This window comes from Electrona antarctica (genome assembly GCF_951216825.1).
Source record: "Electrona antarctica genome assembly, chromosome: 1".
Taxonomy (NCBI): domain Eukaryota; kingdom Metazoa; phylum Chordata; class Actinopteri; order Myctophiformes; family Myctophidae; genus Electrona; species Electrona antarctica.
The window spans coordinates 40,214,475-40,235,379 of NC_136806.1; the positions used below are offsets into that span (position 1 = coordinate 40,214,475).

Genomic DNA, 20,905 nt, shown 5'->3' on the forward strand with positions numbered 1-20,905 from the left:
TGGGGGCTTCCACCGGGGCACCCAGCTATGGGTGCTTCCACCGGGGCACCCAGCTATGGCGCATCTGAAGAAACTGTATAACAGGAATGTGTTTTGTTAAGTTAGGGATTCTTTCTTATCCTCATGTTGTGTTCTAGGGAAGATGGGAGAATGTGATGATTTATCTGTATTGGTCTTGCAGTTACTGCTTGAATGTACATTTATCACCAACAAAATTGCAGAAACAAAAGAGTGTGTTAGAAGGGATAGAGAGAATATAAATGGCTTATTTTATGTAATACTAACCAGAAAAAGTCAGAGTCAGTAAACACAATCTTTTTATTATACATAAAAAATAACACTTTTCATTGAGAAACAGGATGGGGCACATTCACTTCGTGGCATCAAGGTGCTGTGATTAAACAGTTAGAATTAAGAATGGGGGAAAGTCATTAGAAACAGATCTGTAGTTTGATTTGAACTTTTTCATGATTTTTTTGTCCAGAGGAAATATGAGCAGATGTAAGGTTTGAGGTTGACTTTAGTACCAACACAAAGTGAAACAGAAAGCTTACAGAAAATCTAACTGTTCTCTCTCACTTCCCTAAAACGATACAAAAAAATATATAAATTTATATAATGCATCCCACACTCCCCTGCTACCTTTTACAGAACGGGCTTGCCCTGTATTCTCAATTAACATGACTCACAGAAAACAGTTCTGAAATTACAAACAGCATTAAGACGAAATGAAGGCAATAAAGACCTCAGGCAACTCGGGATAAACTTTCCTCCAGGAGGTGTTGAAGATTTGGACCGTGACACAACAGGGATGTTTCATTCACAACTATCATAGACATGTATCCACCGAGACGAGTACAACAAATACAAAATGTACTTAACATTACGTTCATGATTGTTACAATTCAAAACTTTAATTATTTTTATTTTTCACCGTTCTGAACTGTTGAATTACTCTGTTCCCTTAAAAAATTGGCATTCGGTGTCTAAATGACTAACTAAATGACTAAATAGGTTTTCTTATGTCAACAAAACATGGTTGGAGGGCAACATTGTGGCTACGTTTGCAGTAATGTCTTTCATGGAATCGCTGCCAGTCATCGACACTCATCTCACACAGGAAGGAAATAACAGGAGATGTCTTGCTGAATTGTTACCGGCTGACTTAGATGTCACGTGGATTTTGGATTCACGATTGGGGGGGGGGGGGGTACATTTTGTGTACCTTTTCGTACTCGTGGCTAGGCGTGGAATGGCCTATATTAAGGATCTTTATTAATATTCACGCCAAATGTTTGACTTGCGTTGTGGTTAGGCCAAACGGGATGGGATGAGGTTAGCGGAAGGAAGCAGAGCACTTCCTCTTTACCCATCATGCTCTGCTACGGTACCTCCTCTCACAAGGCACAGCTGGATGACACAGTCATTTACAAATATGGAGTTGAGAGAGCTGCTTATTTATTATCTCTTTTTTTTCTTCTTCTTTTTCAGGGTCTAGTCCAGGTCCTGGTCTGGGTTCTGGTCCTGGTCTAAGTCCTGGCCGGTGGTCCAAGGTAGAACTACTGCTGTTCCCTCTTTGCTAGAGCCTCAGCCTCCTGGAGAGACAGATGGAGGGAGGGAGGTGTTAAAATGGAGGGCATTAGTTTATTCTTCCGCCACAATGTGACACAGGAAAGCCCCAGTGTTTCTATGGCAACAGTCAGACCTCCCTGCAGTTCCCCCTCACTGTAGACAGGTGGCGGTAGACAGGAAATGTAGAGGAGGCCTGCCTGGGTGTAGGGATTATGTAATGTTTAGACTAGAGTGTGCGTGCGTGCGTAAAACATGTGTTAAATCTGGCCATAGGGCTGGACATTATGCAGAACTCTTCCATATTTTAATACAATATGAATATATAAACAAATTCATTCCACCTGACAACAGTGTAAAGAAATAAACTTCTCCCAGACGTCCTGTCCTCACTGTCTCTCTGCTCTTTAACCTGTGAATATTGTGATATAATAATAACCCTTACTGTATAAACCATGTCTCCCATATGGTACTATGATAATAAACAGTACCTAATAATCCAGTGAGGCAGGAAGTAGTCTGCAGGAATGTTTTTACAACTCTCTCTCTCTGTTTTTCTCTCTCTCATGTATGTGTGTTGAGCGGCTTACCTTACCTTAACTTTGTACTGCTTAAACTTATGCAACCCTGCCTGCCTCCCCTGACACAAACCAGGGTTCATTTCCCACACCGCTACTGTCGCTCTGAGCTATGGGATATAGCAGAACTAGCCAATCACACACATTTAAATTCACCGGTGCATCGCAAGCCGATGTTAGGTTATCATCAACATACACATTAATAAACGTGACAACATAAACATACACCAACAACCGTCTTCTTAACCCCAGAAAATCTGAATATCTGCACGCACACTTTTCAGGATCAGGGCCCACTTAGAGGTTATGCAAAACCTGTTGTACCTGTAGTGAAATTACTTAATGCAGCATCCATTATCCATTACCATCCAGATTCGTGGATTTATAGATATTTCTGGACAGACCCTGATCCGACCGACTTTCCATTTCACGTGGGTCCTCGGTGATACAGATGACAAGTTTGAAGTCAATCGTTCACAGACAGATTCTGCATGTGCATTTATAGATAGATACCTTGGAGCCTGGGGGAGCAGTCATACCCAGAAAGGCATAAACGCCGTTCTCCTCTCTGGCATCGAAGAACGCCTCATAGTTCTGGAACAGAAAAGAGACGGAGAACTTAAGAAGGGCCTCCGAGCCGAGAGGCTGGATCGATCTGGGATCAGTTTACTTGGATCCCTGAACTCTGAGCTCTGGGGACGCTAATGTGAAACAGATGTCAGGTCAGGTCAGTGAAATAGAAATAACGGTGATGGGTCGCACACGCCAAGACCTGCTTTAGTTTTTATTCTTGCATAGTGAATAATAGACAAATGTTTCAAGGCTGGATAGCCGAAGCGTTTGTCTATTATTCACTATGCAAGAATAAAAACTAAAGCAGTTCTTGGCGTGTGCGACCCATCACCGTTATTTCTATTGCATGATTTGAACGGGTAACGCACCATGAGTCAGAGCGCGGTGGTCACAAAGAAAAGGTCAGGTCAGTGCCCAGGGGCGGCCATGGCTAGGTCTATGACGAGTTCTATTGTTGGATACCAGCGGACGGGTGCGTCGCGTTTGTTCAAGGAGGCCCGTGAGAGCGAACAGAGAACGTGACGTGTGTGTGTGTGTGTGTGTGTGTGTGTGTGTGTGTGTGTGTGTGTGTGTGTGTGTGTGTGTGTGTGTGTGTGTGTGTGTGTGTGTGTGTGTGTGTGTGTGTGTGTGTGTGTGTGTGTGTGTGTGTGTGTGTGTGTGTGTGTGTATGTATGTATGTATGTATGTATGTATGTATGTATGTCCCCATGTATGTATGTCTGAGTACGGACAACTGCAATGACCTACCTTCAAACCTTCTAAAATGTTTGAAACGTTTTGAAATTTTTGGAGAGATTTAGAAAATGTTCGCCAAAAATGACATGCCCAAGATAGGGATGCCGGAGTAAATATACATAATCTCTCTGTCTCTCTTTTTCTCTATTTGTCTTACACAAGCATGTCCCTCTGTGTCCTACTGTTGTTAAGTATCTGAGCAAGCACACTATTTATTTTGTGTGTGTGTGTGACATTCAATCCAGCACATCCTCCAGGCCAGCGGATGTGAAGCGTCTTATTAGATGGGTTAGGATGGCTGGATGCAGACTGCAATTAAATGGCTTCATTATTCAACCTAAAGCAAAAACAATAAATATGCACATTGGATCAGGCTCCAAAGTTTTAGCATGTTAAAAACCGGGAAACCATTTCTTGTCACTTTAGATTTTAGCTATAGCGTACATTTAGATGTTAGCTATAGCGTACATTTAGATTTTAGCTATAGTGTACATTTTAGATTTTAGCTATAGCGTACATTTTAGATTTTAGCGTACATTTTAGATTTTAGCTATAGCGTACATTTTAGATTTTAGCTATAGCGTACATTTTAGATTTTAACTATAGCGTACATTTTTACTTTAGATTTTAGCTATAGCGTACACTTTAGATTTTAGCTATAGCATACATTTTTCAGAAAACTCTTGGGATTAAGAACGTTGGTTTAGAACAGTGGTTCTCAAAAATAGCAGATATACAAGCTCACAGCGCGTGTGTCTGCTAGCTTGTACAACAAAAATTGTGTTAATAATATATATTAGTTTCCATCTCTTCATCAGCCAGAGATTCTCAAAATGTCAGGTCCAAATGGTGGCTGGATGGCTCAATATTGTAGAACAGAGGCCTACAGCACAATTATGTTATCAAGATGAGTTGCTGAATGTGTGTGCGTGCGTGCGTGCGTGCGTGCGTGCGTGCGTGCGTGCGTGGTGCGTGCATGCGTGTGTGTGTGTGTGGACTTCTCACCCCACAGTATTTGCTCTCGTTGAAGATCTGTGGCGGCAGGACATTCCCAGTGGCCGGCCGCCACTCTTCTGGAACGTTCTCCCGCATCCACTTCCTGTTGTCCTCGTTGGCCGCGATATCACACTCCTCAAACTCTATCTTATTGACTGTGAAGAATCCCATCACATCCTGCTGCTGCTTCTTAATCTGTGTAGGCGGGGGGGGGGGGTCAATGGACAGGGGGAGGAGTCGGTTAAACTTTGTCACACGACCCTCTTACACATTGACTGACAAAGATGGTGCAAGGGTATTTTCAGTGGTTTACGATAGATGGCGCTCTTCGCCAACGTATGAATGGTTCTAGGTTGCTAAGCAACGGATACAAGCGGAAACGAACCGGAAGTGACAACTCCCGTCGCCATCCGCCTCAATGTAGCCTAAAACTGAATAAATAAATGTATCTCAGATTATTTTGCAAGATTGCGTTTTTGGTCAAAACAAGCTATATTCAACGGCTCATAATAACTAAAGAACAGATGATTACGGCTAAAAAATATATATTTTCCGGGTGAAAGAAAAGACGATCGTCTGTCACGCCACTCAGCGTTTGTTTTGTTTACATCCGGTTCACGTCGTGGATCCTGTGGGCCTTCAAAATAAGGGTATTCACTGAAAAACACTGGCAGTGGCGGAAGAATTAATACCGGGCAGTTAATGTGTTAATGCTCAACATTATATTCAGGTCATTTTGGTTGTCCTACATAAAGAAACTATAAATTGTCCTTTAAACGGTTATTAATAAGATAATAATCAGATGAATTAAATTATATGATACAACGTTTACCCGCCATGTATTACGCAGCTGTTCTTATTAATGTAAAATGATTTCAGCATTATATGTCAGCATGTCTCTGTCCTGCATGTTTTCACTGAGGACATAAGGAGGAAGCTTCTTCTCTCCTCAGAATCACAATGATCTTTATCACAGGTTTACAGGGGTAAAACAGTGGGTGAAATACATTTTTGTGCAAGCGCCATTGTTTTTTTGGGGAAGGGGGAGAAAGGCGGAAAAGAAAGAATATCTCTCCTCTCCTCTCCTCTCCTCTCCACCACTCCCCTCCCCTCCCCTCCTCTCTGCCCTCCAGACAGCACACAGACATGACTGGTGGGCTGTTACTAAGATACCATCTGGTCATGAGGAAATGCATTGTTTGGATGCAAGTACGGTTAAAACGATTCATCCAATAATCAACAAATCGATCAATGTAAGATTTTGCAAATATTTCCAGCATGGGCTATTTTAAAACGTAATCAAAATGTTGAGTGCTTGTCTTTGCTCCATATTATAACATTACATTGATAGGTTTTTGACTAATGCCTATTTGGGTTCAACTAACTTGTGATGAACATTTACCATCATTTTGCACTTATTTACTCTAATGTTAATTATATAATCAATTGTCGAACTTCTGAAAATAATGGTTTAGTTTCTGCCCTATAGATGCAAGACAGAAGCAGGAGGAACTAGACGTTATGATACGAGAGGAACCGAGTGTCCACTTCCTTTGTAAACCTGCACGCGCGCGCGCGCGCACGCACGCGCGCACGCACGCACGCACGCACGCACGCACGCACGCACACACACACACACACACACACACACACACACACACACACACACACACACACACACACACACACACACACACACACACACACACACACACACACACACACACACACACACACACACACACACACACACGTATGTATATACAGACGTATGTATATACATACAATCACCCTGCCTGATGCAGAACAAGAAGACACTCTGCTCTATGCAGGTCTCTGTATCCAGAGCAATGAGGAAGGTGGTCTGGGAACACGGAAGTAGGACACTTAAGTTCTGACCTATCTATTCTGTTTTAGATATCGCTGCAGTCGGCTGGAAACCATGTATGTCCAAAACGGTTACTCTTCAGGAAATCCAAACCAGTAGCAATCTTGGCGCAGGTGTGCATTTTGTGGCATCATTGGTCCCGGGGGGAGGGGTGGGTGGGATTGTTTGTTTGTTTTTGTGTTCTTTTTCTTCTGCTGTTGTATGTGTATTACTTGTTTTGTTTTCTTTATTCATTCATGATGTTAAAAAAAGGAAATCCAAACCAAATGTGTTCCAATAGATCCAATTTAGTTCATATTTAGTCACAAGCATTTGTTAACACTTTTCATTGGTTAAATATGTATAAGAACCAGACAGACCCACTTTCACTTCAGATATCTTTCAGAAATAGCAAAATAAAATAGCTATCACGATGCGTTGCGAGCTTGTAGATCAGCATTTTATTTTTGGCTACTTTTGTGTGACACTAGCATGATAAAGTAGGGTATTAATTTACAGAAAAACATTTTAAAACGCATTGAAACTTGGAGATACAGGGTTTCTGCCCGACAGCAATGATATCTACTGTAAGTTTATGAGAAGCACAGGCACACTAAGAACGGCACGCACACACGCACACGCACACACACACACACACACACACACACACACACACACACACACACACACACACACACACACACACACACACACACACACACAGTAAAGGCTGCAGACATTCACAGTGGATTATCATCATGTATGTACAGTATGGTATTGTGTGGTTATTATGGCACTAAACAGGCCAGATATCTGACCTGCTCAGAACAAAGTTCACACTGCAAACACACAGCGAGCTGCTGTACGGAAACACAATGGGAGCGCTTCTGCTCCAGTTATACTGTGTGTGTGTGTGTGTGTGTGTGCGTGCGTGCGTGCGTGCGTGCGTGCGTGCGTGCGTGCGTGCGTGCGTGCGTGTGTGCGTGCGTGCGTGCGTGTGTGTGGAGGATGGCCATATAAGGCCACACGGAAGTCAGATCTCTGCTGGGACTGGAGAGTAGCTAACCGGTCAAACACACTCCTAATAAGGCCTGCTATACAGAGCCTCTCAGCGTGCACGCACCCACACAACACACACACGCACCCACAACACAACACACACACATTCACGCACGCAAGATTATTTACCGTATATGTGAAATATAAATAATAATAATTGAATAAATAATACATGTATCTGCCTGTCTCAAAGGCCATTTTCTGTCTTTGTAGCCAATGCTATGTACTAACTACACTTACTACCATATATCATATACTGTAAGTGAGACAGGATAGAGAGATAGACAGACAGGCAAACTGGCAGGCATGTGGACGGACGGACGGACAGACAGACAGACAGACAGACAGACAGACAGACAGACAGACAGACAGACAGACAGACAGACAGACAGACAGCTGTCAGCAGGAAGGCATGGCAATGAGCATCAATGTTGTGCTTCCAAATGCTCTCCAGTTCATCATTGTGAATCATCACATCACATGACCATTGAACCGCCAGGGTCTCCACCTGCTCTGTATACAGTATATGGCAAGCACGCACGTCGCACACGCATACACACACACATACACACAGACTGACTTGCAGGTAGGTACTAGTGTGCAAAATATGCGCTGCAGTGGAAACAAAACACAATCCCTGAACACCCAACAATACAAGCAGCCAGTAGTACGGACAGTGTCCACTTTCGTTTGTCTCATGGATCCCCCCGACACCCCTCACCCCACCCCTCACCACAAGCTTGCATTGTACCATCGCCAAGTGAAATTAATTTGAAGGGAGTACTTGGCTTGTTTCCCAACTGGCCGACTCTAATTGCACAGCGATAATTCCCTTCTCCAGTCTGCTGTAGCGCCTTGCCATGTGGCCTGCTGCGTTAAGGAGGAGTTTAGTGGGGCTTTGGAAACAGCCCCGGTCCATTATCGTCCATCCATGGTCTAGGCTGGGTGTGGCAATAAACAATCTGCTTTTGTCTCATTTGCCCCCCTCCGTTTATCTATGTGTATGGAGCGAGAGATGAAACAGAGAGAGGGAGAGAGAGAGAGAGAGGGGGAGAGGGAGACAGGAGGGGGAGAGAATGACAGATTGAGTGAGAGACAGAGGGAGAGAGACAGACAGCCAGACGAGTAACAGGCATGCGCTGGTATAGCAGCAGGGTCAAGCTACAGGTTCTGCAGCAGGTGCTAATGGCCAGGACAGCGTTTTAATCATTATTTTCATTATTGTTACTACTTCTTGTGTATCTCTCTACTCTTATGCTGCGTTCACACCTGCTACAAAAGCTCCAACAGTACAAAGCTACAAAAACGTTTCAACTTCAGATACAAAGATACAAAGCTACAATTCTTTGTGTCTTTGTATGTGAAGTTGAAACCAGCTCAATGGTTTTTGTCGTTTTGTATCTGTTGTAACATCTACAAACTCTACAGCAGTGCCCTGGGCACTGGCCTACTTGGAATGATGTAAGTTGGAAATGAATGCCCCACTCAGATATTATGTCTGTGTCCCTTTTATGCCCATATATGGGGTTCTTTGTCAGGCATGCCCAAATATGGAGTCTATGCAGACGTCAGAATGATGTCAGAACAGGCCAGCTCCATATATATTGACACTAGGCAGGGGCCCTGTCCAGAGCCCGGGCAGAGGCCTTTTTGGGGCGGTTCTGGACAACCGTGGGTCCGACCGACTCGACACCGGGCACTGCACTCCCTGTGGTGGGGCGAACAGTTCTCGAGTTACGTGGATTACAAGAGCACACAGACAGACAGACAGACAGACAGACAGACAGACAGACAGACAGACAGACAGACAGACAGACAGACAGACAGACAGAGACTTGGTGCATTTATAGTTAGATTGGATGTATCTTTGTATCTTCATGTCACTGGCCTGGTGTCCATTGAAAAATAATGGTAGCCTGTAATGATTACAGGCTAACATTCTTTTTCAATGTAATCTATGCCAGAGTGAACGCAGCATTACTGTTTCTGTGTTTCATGCCTATTGCACTGCTGCTATGACATCTGAATTACCCTCGGCATCAATAAAGGTCTGTCTATCTACAGGTAGGTTAGCATAGCAGTTACACAGTAACTCTGATCATACACAAATGTAACCACATCTAACATTTATGACACCTGTAGATAAGAATGTTTTATCAGAGCTGACCTGGGCATGTGTCATCATTTGTTCCACTCCAGACTCCGTTTGCATACGTTATGATGACAAGTAAGACGTGCGAACGGCGAACGCAGCTCGTAAATTGCAATAACAACAATTTACACAGTTAGCTGTCTAACGTGTGCGCAGTTAGCTGTCTAACGTGTGTGTGTGTGTGTGTCTGTGTCAGACTGCCACAACAGCGCTTCGTTGTGTGTGTAGTACTGTGTACCACACATAGCTGTCTAAAACCACACTGCGCCACCTGGTGGTGGGTGGTGGTGTCACACCGTGACACACAGACAGACAGACATGTTCTACCTGGCTTCCATAGTAAGGGCTCACGGCTTTCGCAACTACCGTTGTCAACGTTAAAGGACCATGCCAGTATAAACACATCATTGTCTACTCACAGCTTCAGCCATATATAGTACATAAACATACACCTGAATAATTGAGTCATTGTTAGCTTTTTGCTCAGGTGTTGACCGATGATACTAATTAAGGCTCTGTTCCATTTAGTGTGCAGTGGTTCTCAAACTTTTTAATTTCAAGGACCCCCATAATGCTGAGAGTGTACAAATGGAACCAAATGGACCCATAAAGTTACACACCCATATGGGGCCCCGGGGCCATTTGGAACCCACTCAAGGACACTTTGAGAGTGAGTGTTTCCAGTGAGCCAACATGCACAACAGCAGCATCCTGACCGTTTCAGCTATTGTGATCACTATCCATGCCTCTAGGGTGCACCCCTGAAATGCTTCCGTGTTCCCGGAAGTGCGTCAATTTTGTCGGTCTCGCTTCTTAAAGGAGCCGTGCGGGCTGAAAACCGTGGCAGTCTGATCCAATAGCGCCATCTAGTGGTGGCAGGGAAGGTTAACATGTCAGAGAGACCACCAGTATTGTCCCGTGTAGGTAAATAGGTGTCTTTGTTTCTCCTTTTGGGTTCTCTGGCTAGTGGCTATACTGTAGTTACTGTAAAGTGTAAACAAAGACATTGAAAATGGGGATGTGCTGATGTATTAACCACTTTCTTCAACCCTACATACTTTGTCACACGACAAAATAGCAGCTCCACAATTGCTCCAAACAAATTGCACGCAGACTACAGGTTGAGAACCACCGTATAAGGCTATTTGACCTAGGTCTATCTAAATGTATTACCTGTTGATTTACATGTGTTATCATCTGTGTGGCTAAGCTCCCGACACTGCATTGTGCGCTGTGACGTTACCATGCATGAGCAACACCATGCATCGCCATAGAATGATGCTGTTGCTTTTATCCACAAAACAAGATCTGGAATGATCCTTTATGAGAAAAGAAATAATGGGACTTTTTTTTTAATGTAACATCAAACATCAAGAAGAAGTTGCAGTGAGTTCTGTATAGAATGATGTCATTAGGGGAGGGGCTAATCAGGGTTTGTGTGTATGTGGGTGGATAATGATAGTCTCACACAGCCTACTGAAATGTCTAGTGGTGATATCTAAATTCAATGAATGGGCTAAAACTGGGTGGAATCAATGCATAGAGCCAATGCAAAGACGTTAGAATGGTCTTTGAAATTGGGACGGCATCAGGAATGGTTTTCTATTAGAGCAAAGGTTTGTTAGTGCTTAGATTTCCCCAGACGTACGTATCCATGGGAGCAGATCTCTGGCAATAAGCCTCATTTTCATCTGAGCTGTGTAGTTGTTCCAGACCAATCCAATCAATCCATGAAAACGAGGTCAAGAGTAGGCCTACTGAATTAGCAGGTATTGATTGATACACTGAACATGTAACTCAGGCTCACATCAATACCACTCTGATTCCATCAACCATGTATATTCATGGTTGGGAGTCAATTCACTCCATGTTGCCTTAATGCAAAACGTCTGTTGAATCTGTAGTAAGTAGTCATATTAATGCTAATAACAGAGCCCTCAATTACATTAGTTTCTTCATGAGTTGAACATAAGATTGAAGTCTTATTGAACAGGCTATATTTTACATTAGGCTACATTATTGTGCCGACTCGGACTAAGGAAGGAAGCAGAGGTTGATATAGCTGTTTTTCCCCTTCATTTAAAAATGATTTTATTTTAGTTTGTTTTTAGTTTATTTAACCAGTGCCGTCGCTACCGCTGCGTATACACGCAATACGCACTGCGAGTAGGGCAACACGCCGAGGAGGGCAACAAAATGTGCCAAAAAGTGCCAAGCCGACCCTCATAATAACACATTTATAACAAACGCGATTTTTCTCTGTTTCTGTGAAGCCTTTTGAGCTGCAATGAAAACAGGCAAAACAGTGAAAACAGTGACATCTGCTGGCAAATCCCATTGTCATATAGGCCTATGGGATTTGTTGGCTCTTACAACCCCCCAAAAAAAACCCTCTATATTGAAGAAAAGAAAAGAAAAGAAAAATCGGAATGTCATCTCAGGACTAGTAAAAATGTCATTCCTGCTCCTTATTTCCCCCATATACACATTTTCTCTCTGGTCGCTTCCCTGTACAGTATATTTCCAGACATAAAAGATGTATTTTAGTTTCTGTATGGGGGAGGGGATGCATGACCTAACCCTACCCCACAGAATCAGCTGTAACTCTAGCAGCATCTCCAGGGAGTCATGATGACACAATTCTTCAGGTGAAGCACTTTGGTTCACGCTACTAGGCTGGGACTGGGATTACAGCACATCAGCACGCATACACTTTACTGGTATAACACTCTGCAAGGTTCAGATGTAAAGAGAAGACCAGGCCTTATATGTTTTTAAACATTAGGCATAATAACACATTTTTACAGGAGTACACAAATAAAAGGCACATGGTTTTGAACTGATAATCAGTTTTGGGTGGGAGGAGTAGGATGAAGGCTCTCTGCTTCCTCCCCGTGGGGGCTCCTCACTGGCAGGTGAGCCAGTAGGATGTAACAGCAGTAACCACTGGCAGGTGAGCCAATAGGATGCTCTGCTTCCTCCCCGTGGGGGCTCCTCAGTCCTCACTGGCAGGTGAGCCAGTAGGATGTAACAGCAGTGACAAACTGGGGGAGGAATAAATAGGCAATATGACTAAAATGGGGAGAGAAAGGTGTAAAACGCATCAAATTAAGTCATTAAAGTCACGTGTTTGATCTGTACAGTGACGGCTGTACAGACTTGTGACTGTGATTGTAGTGAATTATGATTCCCTCATCCTCTAGTACTGGAATCTTTTAAGGCTGCCTTGAAAAGACACCTATTCTCTCGACTCAGGCTTTGTCTGGTTGTTTGTTTGTTGGTTAATTTTGTAAAGCGTCCTTGCGTTCATGAAATATATGCTATATACATTTAAATTCAAGCTATTATTATTAGTAGTAGTATGTAATTTTCATCGCCCACACTGTGAGCTCAGCAATCTACAATTTAATTGTTCTATTATTATTACTATTGCTTTGTTGTTTTAAGTTGATGGGTTATGTCCTGTAGAGCATTATGCTCTGACAATGTGATTTTTCAGATGTTTGTTGCCCTTAGTCAAATGGGAAATGAGTAATGATGATTGCAGTCTAATTTTTAAGTCCTTTTTTAAATAATAGGTATTCTAACAAAAAGCAAAAGTGTTCTCTCTAGCACCAGACAATGGTTCCACTGTGCTCTCGGTCAAAGAACTTCTTGTGGAACCGTCTGGAGCACCGCTGGGACAGTACCGCTGCTGACTGGTCTGCCTGGTCATGTTTTTAATATCTCGCATTCCTTGGCCGAACTTCAACTCTCCCTCCCCTGGAATCATGGGTTAGGGGGGCCGTGAGGAAATACTTTTTCAGAAATCCTCTTTTCATCTATACTGTTCTACGGTTGACCAGCTTAGCTACACACCGGAGTGATTACATTAGCAAACAGACACAGCTGGACAGTGAAATCCGATCACACCATTTCATAGGCGCTGATTCGATTAAAAGCCCATGTTTGTGGAGCTGTGACTGCTCAGGAGGTTATCAGCTACCATCTGCCTTTCAGACAACACTGTCAATGAGACTAACTAGAATTGCAGAGAGCTGTTATAAAGCCAAATTAGCCTCCATAGTACAACTTTGACACTAAAGTGTCAAAGTTAAAATGGTAAAAGGTGAAAAGGTGATATAGCACCTTTCTCCAACGTGCTTTACAATATGCATTAAGTTCACCAATTCATACACGCAGTCATATTAGTTCATATATGACAATATATATATATAATATAATAGTTAATATATGACTTGGCAGATCAGTGATATTAGTCTCGCCATGCCAGGCTACAGTCATACACCATTTGCAGAAGAAACCATGCAAGGAGCCAACCTGCTCGAAAGCAGTTCAATGCTTCTGATTCCTCTGTCACAAAAAATCACACCCAAGGGGTCCCCGTAACATTCAAAACATGCCCAGGGGGCCGGCCCGGCTCCGGCTAGCCACCCGTGTCCGAAATGGTTGAGAAATGACAGTTACTATGTGGGGGTCCCCAGGGGGTCCCTCTACTGTACTGTACTGTAACACCCCAGATCATCATATATACAGTTAATATGTGTGTGTGTTAGGCTGCGCAACAGTGACACTTGTTTGTGGAAAACCAGCCTAACGCTATTTCGTGCTCGGACGGACAGACAGACCCAGCCAGGGACCCAGGGACACACATAGCTGTCTATAGGAGTGGTTGCACCACTCAAAAATGCGTGCTCAGGGTGGGACAATGTTGGGTCTCTACTCCTTTTGTAAAGTGTCTTGAGATGAATTGTTGTGATTTGGCACTTTAATAAATTTGAATTGAACTGAACTGAATTGAATTGAATTGAAGACAGCTGCTCTACCTCCTGAGTCCCTTGAAGCTCGCCTGGAAATCTGTCATTTTTAGCCATCGACAGGGAGTATAAATTAAGACATCTTCAGCTTGTCTTTTTCCCCAAATAGATGTCATCGTAATTTATATCCGAATCATGGATATGGGAGGCTGTGTGGCATGTGTCTCTGGTGAGTTGGTGTCAGTGTAGAGAGAAGAGATTAGCCTGTCTCAGAGTGGATTAGATGTGATGAATTGACATGCTGTGTAAACACCAGCACTTTTGTTTACTTGTCAGGGAGGTGGCAGGTCTGCATGATTCTTATCTGACAGACGGATACATACATACGTGTGTGTGTGTGTGTGTGGGTCAGTGACGTGACACCCCTAAAAAAGTGTTTTTTAAAAACCTTTAAATAACAGGAATAAAAATGATTTACTTTTGTTCTACTCACTCTCATCTTTATGGAAACATATTTTGTTTTTAGATATTGTATTGGAATCAGAGTACACCTTTCTTAAGTTACTCCCTTTATCAAAGTCCTTTATCATAACTAACCTGTAATCCACTATAGTTTTGTGAAACGTTATTAAATCTGTATATTATTTTCGTAATCAACACTCAATGTGAGGCCCATGTTGTCGGTCTTTCAACATATTTTGTATTTATTGTGACAAAACTTTCTCTAAAATTACACAAATATTTGTGACTCTTCCTGATACTATTTGCTATGTAATCCATGAACATTAATGGTTTCATCATTAATAAAGGTATGATCTTTTCACTATTTGGAACATCACACCAAATGATTTAGTGTCACACCGTATGATCATATCTTCATTTTTCAAAGCAAACTGTGTTTTAACCTACCTATTAGTGAGTACTGAACTTTACAGATTGATTAAACAATTACTCAGGAAAAACAGCAACAGCAAAATTGCTTTAACATTGAATAACATGCAATGACTGAATAAAACAAAATTAAACACATTTTATTGTGGATAGTTGCAGATTTTAGGTGTAGCTGTTTAAAACAAATGTTTAAATGGACAAAAGAAACATGGGTCTTTGTTATTTATTGTTATATCTGTAGGAAAATACAGTTTGCATCATATGGTGTGACAAAAAAGTCATATGGCGTGACAGGCAGACAGTCACACCATTATGATATAGTGTCACACCATATTATGTTTTCTGCACTTAACATAACCTTGAGGCTACTAGCTACACATTAGCATGCTAACAACATGCTAGCTATAACAAAGCAACATAGATTTACATGTAATTATGACCAAAAAATCTAATAACTTTAGCTTTTTTAATGAAAAAGGTGTCACCCACAGACACTCGGATGAGTCGCATTGGTCAGCGTTCCAACAAGATCGTATTTCATGGAAATGTTAAAATGATAATTCACCACAGACACCTGTCATGCTATTGTAATACAAGTGCTGAGCAGCCTTACTGAAGAAGGACCTCTCTATCCCAATGGGTGTCCAAACAATTGCCTGTTGAAATTTCCCAAAATGGTGTCACACAATATGATTTTGGTTTGGGGGACAAAATATTTTTGATCAGAAATGACTGAAAACATTATGCTTGGACTTTGAAAAGATTAGGCTCACAAATAGACATCTATATTATATTTATGGAATTTTTAAAATAATTTTAGCATTTTTTCCCCTTAGTTTTATTCAAGTTCCTACTTTGAGAAACAGGGCCAGGACCTGAAAATTCTGAAGAAATGAGGAATGAAATGTTTTAATCTTGAGTATGTTCACATGAAGCATAATATCCTGCACAATATTCAGAAGGTTTTTGACAAATATATTTTTTATTTATACGCGTTTGACACTGAGGACAGCAAAGGACAGCATGTCACGTCACCCACCCACGTGTGTGTGTGTGTGTGTGTGTGTGTGTGTGTGTGTGTGTGTGTGTGTGTGTGTGTGTGTGTGTGTGTGTGTGTGTGTGTGTGTGTGTGTGTGTGTAAAAACTAGCACTTATACTGGCCAGGGTCCCCCAGGGGTCTATCTTTGGCCCCTTCCTTTTTTCCTGCAACAAAAAATCTAATTAATAGCAGATCTTTAACTGAAACACTGACGAGCCTGCACAAGTAGAAAATTCACCCAACTTACTTGAGATGTGACAAATCTGAGATAGAGCTGCTATTTCTGGCAAATGTTCTGCTCTGATATGTCCAGAATACGGACACTAGGGTTAAAGTGGTCAAAGCATGTGGATGCAGGGAAGTGCTTCATGGTAGACAGACAGCCACTCACTGCTGCAGACAGATCAATGAGTATTGCTGCTCCTGCACAGCACTGAGATCATGTTCTGTTCCCACTTAAACCACATCATACGTTGTTGAGCGGAGTCCGCTCTATAAGTCTATTTTCTGTTTTCGCTCTACATTAAACTGAAAATAGCCGATCGACAAGCTCACAGCCCAGAATACGGATGCTGGCGGGGTTTAAGTGGTTAAGCGTTCCGTCCTGTCTCATGAGGCTGCTGCTCAGCCTATGTGCAAATGTCAGTTACAGTAAGGTCAATAAAGTTTCTCAACTCTGTCCAACTGGATATGGTCTCTGTTCAATCATGCTGACATATACAGAGTCCTCCTCTCCCCTCCCCTGTGTGTGTGTGTGTGCAGAATACACTAAGCTAGTTTTCATCTAGTGGTAAATGCATTAATATAGGGTCTTTATCAAAAGTTCCTTTACAACGTGCATTATTTTTCACCCATTAAAACGCAAACGGTGGAGGAAACCATGCCAGGCACCAACCTGCTCATTGGGAGCAGTTGTGTGAGACATGAAAAAAAGCTACGACTCAGCTAAAATGTAATCCCTCCAGGCCAGGGGAGATATTGCACATAATGGGCTTCAGGCGGTACCAATAGGTGTCTTACCCAACAGTAACACCAGCGTCTACATTTCTCGAAGGAAGAGTATGGACGAGAAACCACCTCCAACCACTGCACATTTTACTCGTTTACTGTAACTGTACAGTATCATCATACACAGATTTGTTCGAATAATCTATTATTCCTTCAAATATGTTCCAGATTGTAGATTTAATAGCATTGCTCTTATGAGCTACTGTAAAACGTTTTTTTTTGTTTTCTCTATTGTTCTCATTAATGTACTGACTTTGATCTAGATTATGTGTATAGATGCCAAACATACAAAGTGTATTATTATTATCTTCATTATGAGTCTGTCTGCAGTGGACCCCATTCATAATGTTGTTGAATGTACAGTTTGGCAACAGCCAGACTGAGAGGTACAAGCAAGGGGCTTGGAAGGCAAAAGGTAACGACACTGCAATGGTTTGCTCGAGTATACAGCAAGGATATAATGTATAATAATGATTCTAATCTTATCTAAATTATATGCCTTATTGCATTCTTATAATTGGAAACATGTGAGGAGAGTGTGGGCCGTTATGCATCAACAGGTCTGAGAGAGACTGTTCCTGACTTGCGACTGCTTATGTGAAGGTCTGGATGATTGCATCACTGCCATTCCTCTCCTCTCTGGGTGGAACCAGAGAAATCAGCAGCTCAGGGTCTGTGGGGTTGTGGGACAGCTGGGTGAGCACACAGGGGTGAGACGTGTGTATGGTGTATGCCATTGCCAATACAGAGGACCACAGTAAAACTTTTTGGTGTTTTAGCTCAAATGTCTGACTTTACCTCATGCTGTTTACATTTCTGTCTAATATCAATCAAACCAACGTCCTGCGTATGTTGTGCAAGGTTTAACAACTGCAAGACTTTTAAACCCCAGCATCCATATTCTGAGAGCCTTTTGACAAAGACATGTGTTGACAGAAAAAGGTGGTCCAAGTACAGAGCCAGCTCAGGTCCAGTTCACTAAGTCTTCACGGTCTAAGTCGTTAAATCTCTTGAAATCAAGGCAGGCCTCACGAGCCTCAAGGCCTCGCTGTCGGCACGACAGTGATGCCTTGAGGCTTGTGAGGCACCAGATTGCCCGTGCCAACGCCGAGCAGCCAATGGCCTTGCACGTCGAGGAGTGCATTCTGACTTGGCAAACCGTGGTGGACTGTCACTGAATAAGTTATCATGTGAAGCAAAACAAGCACTCTGTCCCTCCACAAATCTCAGCCAATCACACAGCGATGGGTTTTTTAGCTCAACCGCTGTAGGAATTGCATACAAACTTCACAATCACAACCACTTTAAAACATTATTTTCACTATAATTCAATTTACTTGAAATTCCCACAATATAAAAAGTTAATGAGTGTCAATACTCCCCCTATGAATCTATTTATCTTGTGCAATTGTGACATTTTGACAATTTAAATTCATTTAAAACAAACCATGAATGTGGCATGGTTGGTGATGCCAAACACACACACACACACACACACACACACACACACACACAGGCGTGTGTGTGTGGGCTCTAGGGCCCACATCTCTAGGCCCTAGAGTCTAGGGTTTACACGGACAATGGTTTGAAAAAGAATTCCAGTGAGCAGCAGTTCTGTGGGCGAAAATGCCTGGTTGATGCCAGAGGTCAGAGGAGAATGGCCAGACTGGTTTGAGCTTATAGAAAGGCCACAGTAACTCAAATAACCACTTGTTACAATATGCATAAGAGCATCTCTGAATGCACAACTGACTGACCGACCGACCGACCGACCGACAGACAGACAGACAGACAGACAGACAGACATCAAACCAGTCAATTGGGAGACATGACAAAATGGGGACATTAGTGTTTCCAGTTTGATTTGACTGTAAAGTATCTGTATACTAAGGTTAAAGGAAAACGTTTCCAATGTTCAACCGTTTTAAAGTGAGACAGACAGACAGACAGACAGACAGACAGACAGACAGACAGACAGACATGACAGACAGACAGACAGACAGACAGACAGACAGACAGACAGACAGACAGACAGACAGACAGACAGACAGACAGACAGACAGACAGACAGACAGACAGACAGACAGACAGACAGACAATTCAATTAACAATATGACAGTGTGAGTAATCCCTCTGTTATCTTCCACTTATAGACTGGAATTCTGAAGACTGATGTCAGTATAAAGACAAAATTGTTGAATTGTGTACGTCTAGAGAAAGCAGGACATCTGGGAGACATATCAAATATCGATATTTGATCTATAAGCATATTTTAGGTCACATAACCAGGCTTTATGCTCACACATCTGATATGACTTTCACCTACTCTCTGCTTCTCTCTCTCTCCCTCCCATGAACATTTTAGGTCATCTCATCAGGCTCTAGGCAATGGGCATACATCTGACTTTCACCTAGCCTCTCTCTCTCTATACTTCTCTCTGCCTCTCTCTCTCTCTCTCTCTGCCATTAGCACATATCACAAGGCTCTACATCTGGCTTTCTGCTTTCACCTACTCTCCCTCTCTCTGCACTTCCTTTGTCAACAGCTGTAAACATTGGCTGCAGTTTTCCACATTCAGCTGCATGTTCACTCACTGCTGTCCACTCTGCCCTGATGGATGATGGACATTTGGCTACAAGAGCTATATACCATATACAGTATTTAGGTCTCTCTCTCTCTCTCTCTCTCTCTCTCTGTGTCCTCCTGGGTGAAAATGACTAAACTGTTACTCCAGGAAGCTCACTGAAACTGACCAAAGTGCGAAGAGAACTGAGCGCGAGCACGAGCGTGCGCGCACACACACACACACACACGTTGCTGCCTTATTTAGAGTTCCCCCCAGACAGAGTAACTGTCAACTAGCTGTACCACAGTTCTGACTTCCTCTTTGCGACTGAGAGGAAGTCTATTTTTTCCACCCTTTCACAATTTAAGAGCAAAGATAGTCCGAGAGAGGGAAGAGACCACCACTCCCTGTCTCAAAGTGTTATAAAGGCAGGCACCACCATAGACTGTAACCACCAAGCTCTGTGATGAGTCAGTGGACCATCTGATGTGTCCATCACTCAGCGAAATGGAAAACTTCAAATCATTTCGTGATAGTACTAAGTACTAAGCATTGCATCGCAGGTCTACTACTTTAACATCACACATATAACAACAATAAATTAAAATGTAGACCTAGACGAGATTCTTAGGTTTTCTTTTGTTGCTTACCGAAGTGGAGCCAGAGGACGAAGCGATGTACACTTTGATCACCATGATCCCCGATGTTAACGCTGCAGGTCCACTGGGCTGTAATAACAACAATAATAACAATTACACTTCCCCGGCGAGTCGACTGCTGAAGGAAAACTTCCCTAACCCTGATTTCGTCTGTTGTGTGCAGCGGAGCGCAGACTGTCTTCTGCGCAAAGGCGTCTGGTCTGTTCTGTTCTGTTGCCCCAGCCGACACTAGATGAGCGAACCTCGCATTCCTCATCCATCCCCCTCAACTCCTTCCCCGCCTCTCTCTCTCTCTCCCTCCCTCTCTCACTTGCTTTCTCTGTACGTCTGTCACAGTAATATAGACTTATTAGGCTATCTATAATATATCATGAAATAATCAGTGGACTCGACCTACGGTATGGCCGCAGAAAAGAAAACCTTTGCAGAGCTGTTACATCTTAGCCAGCCCAGCC

The 20,905-nt window shown here is 42.7% G+C and overlaps 1 protein-coding gene across 1 annotated transcript; it reads right to left on the bottom strand.

Annotated features, from left to right (window-relative positions):
* Positions 1–300: 300 nt before the first annotated feature.
* On the bottom strand, positions 301–20,667 carry sh3bgrl (SH3 domain binding glutamate-rich protein like). The gene is made up of 4 exons (XM_079501491.1): positions 20,442–20,667; positions 4,461–4,646; positions 2,661–2,741; positions 301–1,595 (listed from the first exon to the last, which is right to left on the bottom strand). The coding sequence occupies exons 1-4, from the start codon at positions 20,484–20,486 to the stop codon at positions 1,560–1,562; spliced, it is 348 nt and encodes a 115-aa protein (XP_079357617.1). The 5' UTR covers positions 20,487–20,667; the 3' UTR covers positions 301–1,559.
* Between the last annotated feature and the right edge of the window lie 238 nt (positions 20,668–20,905).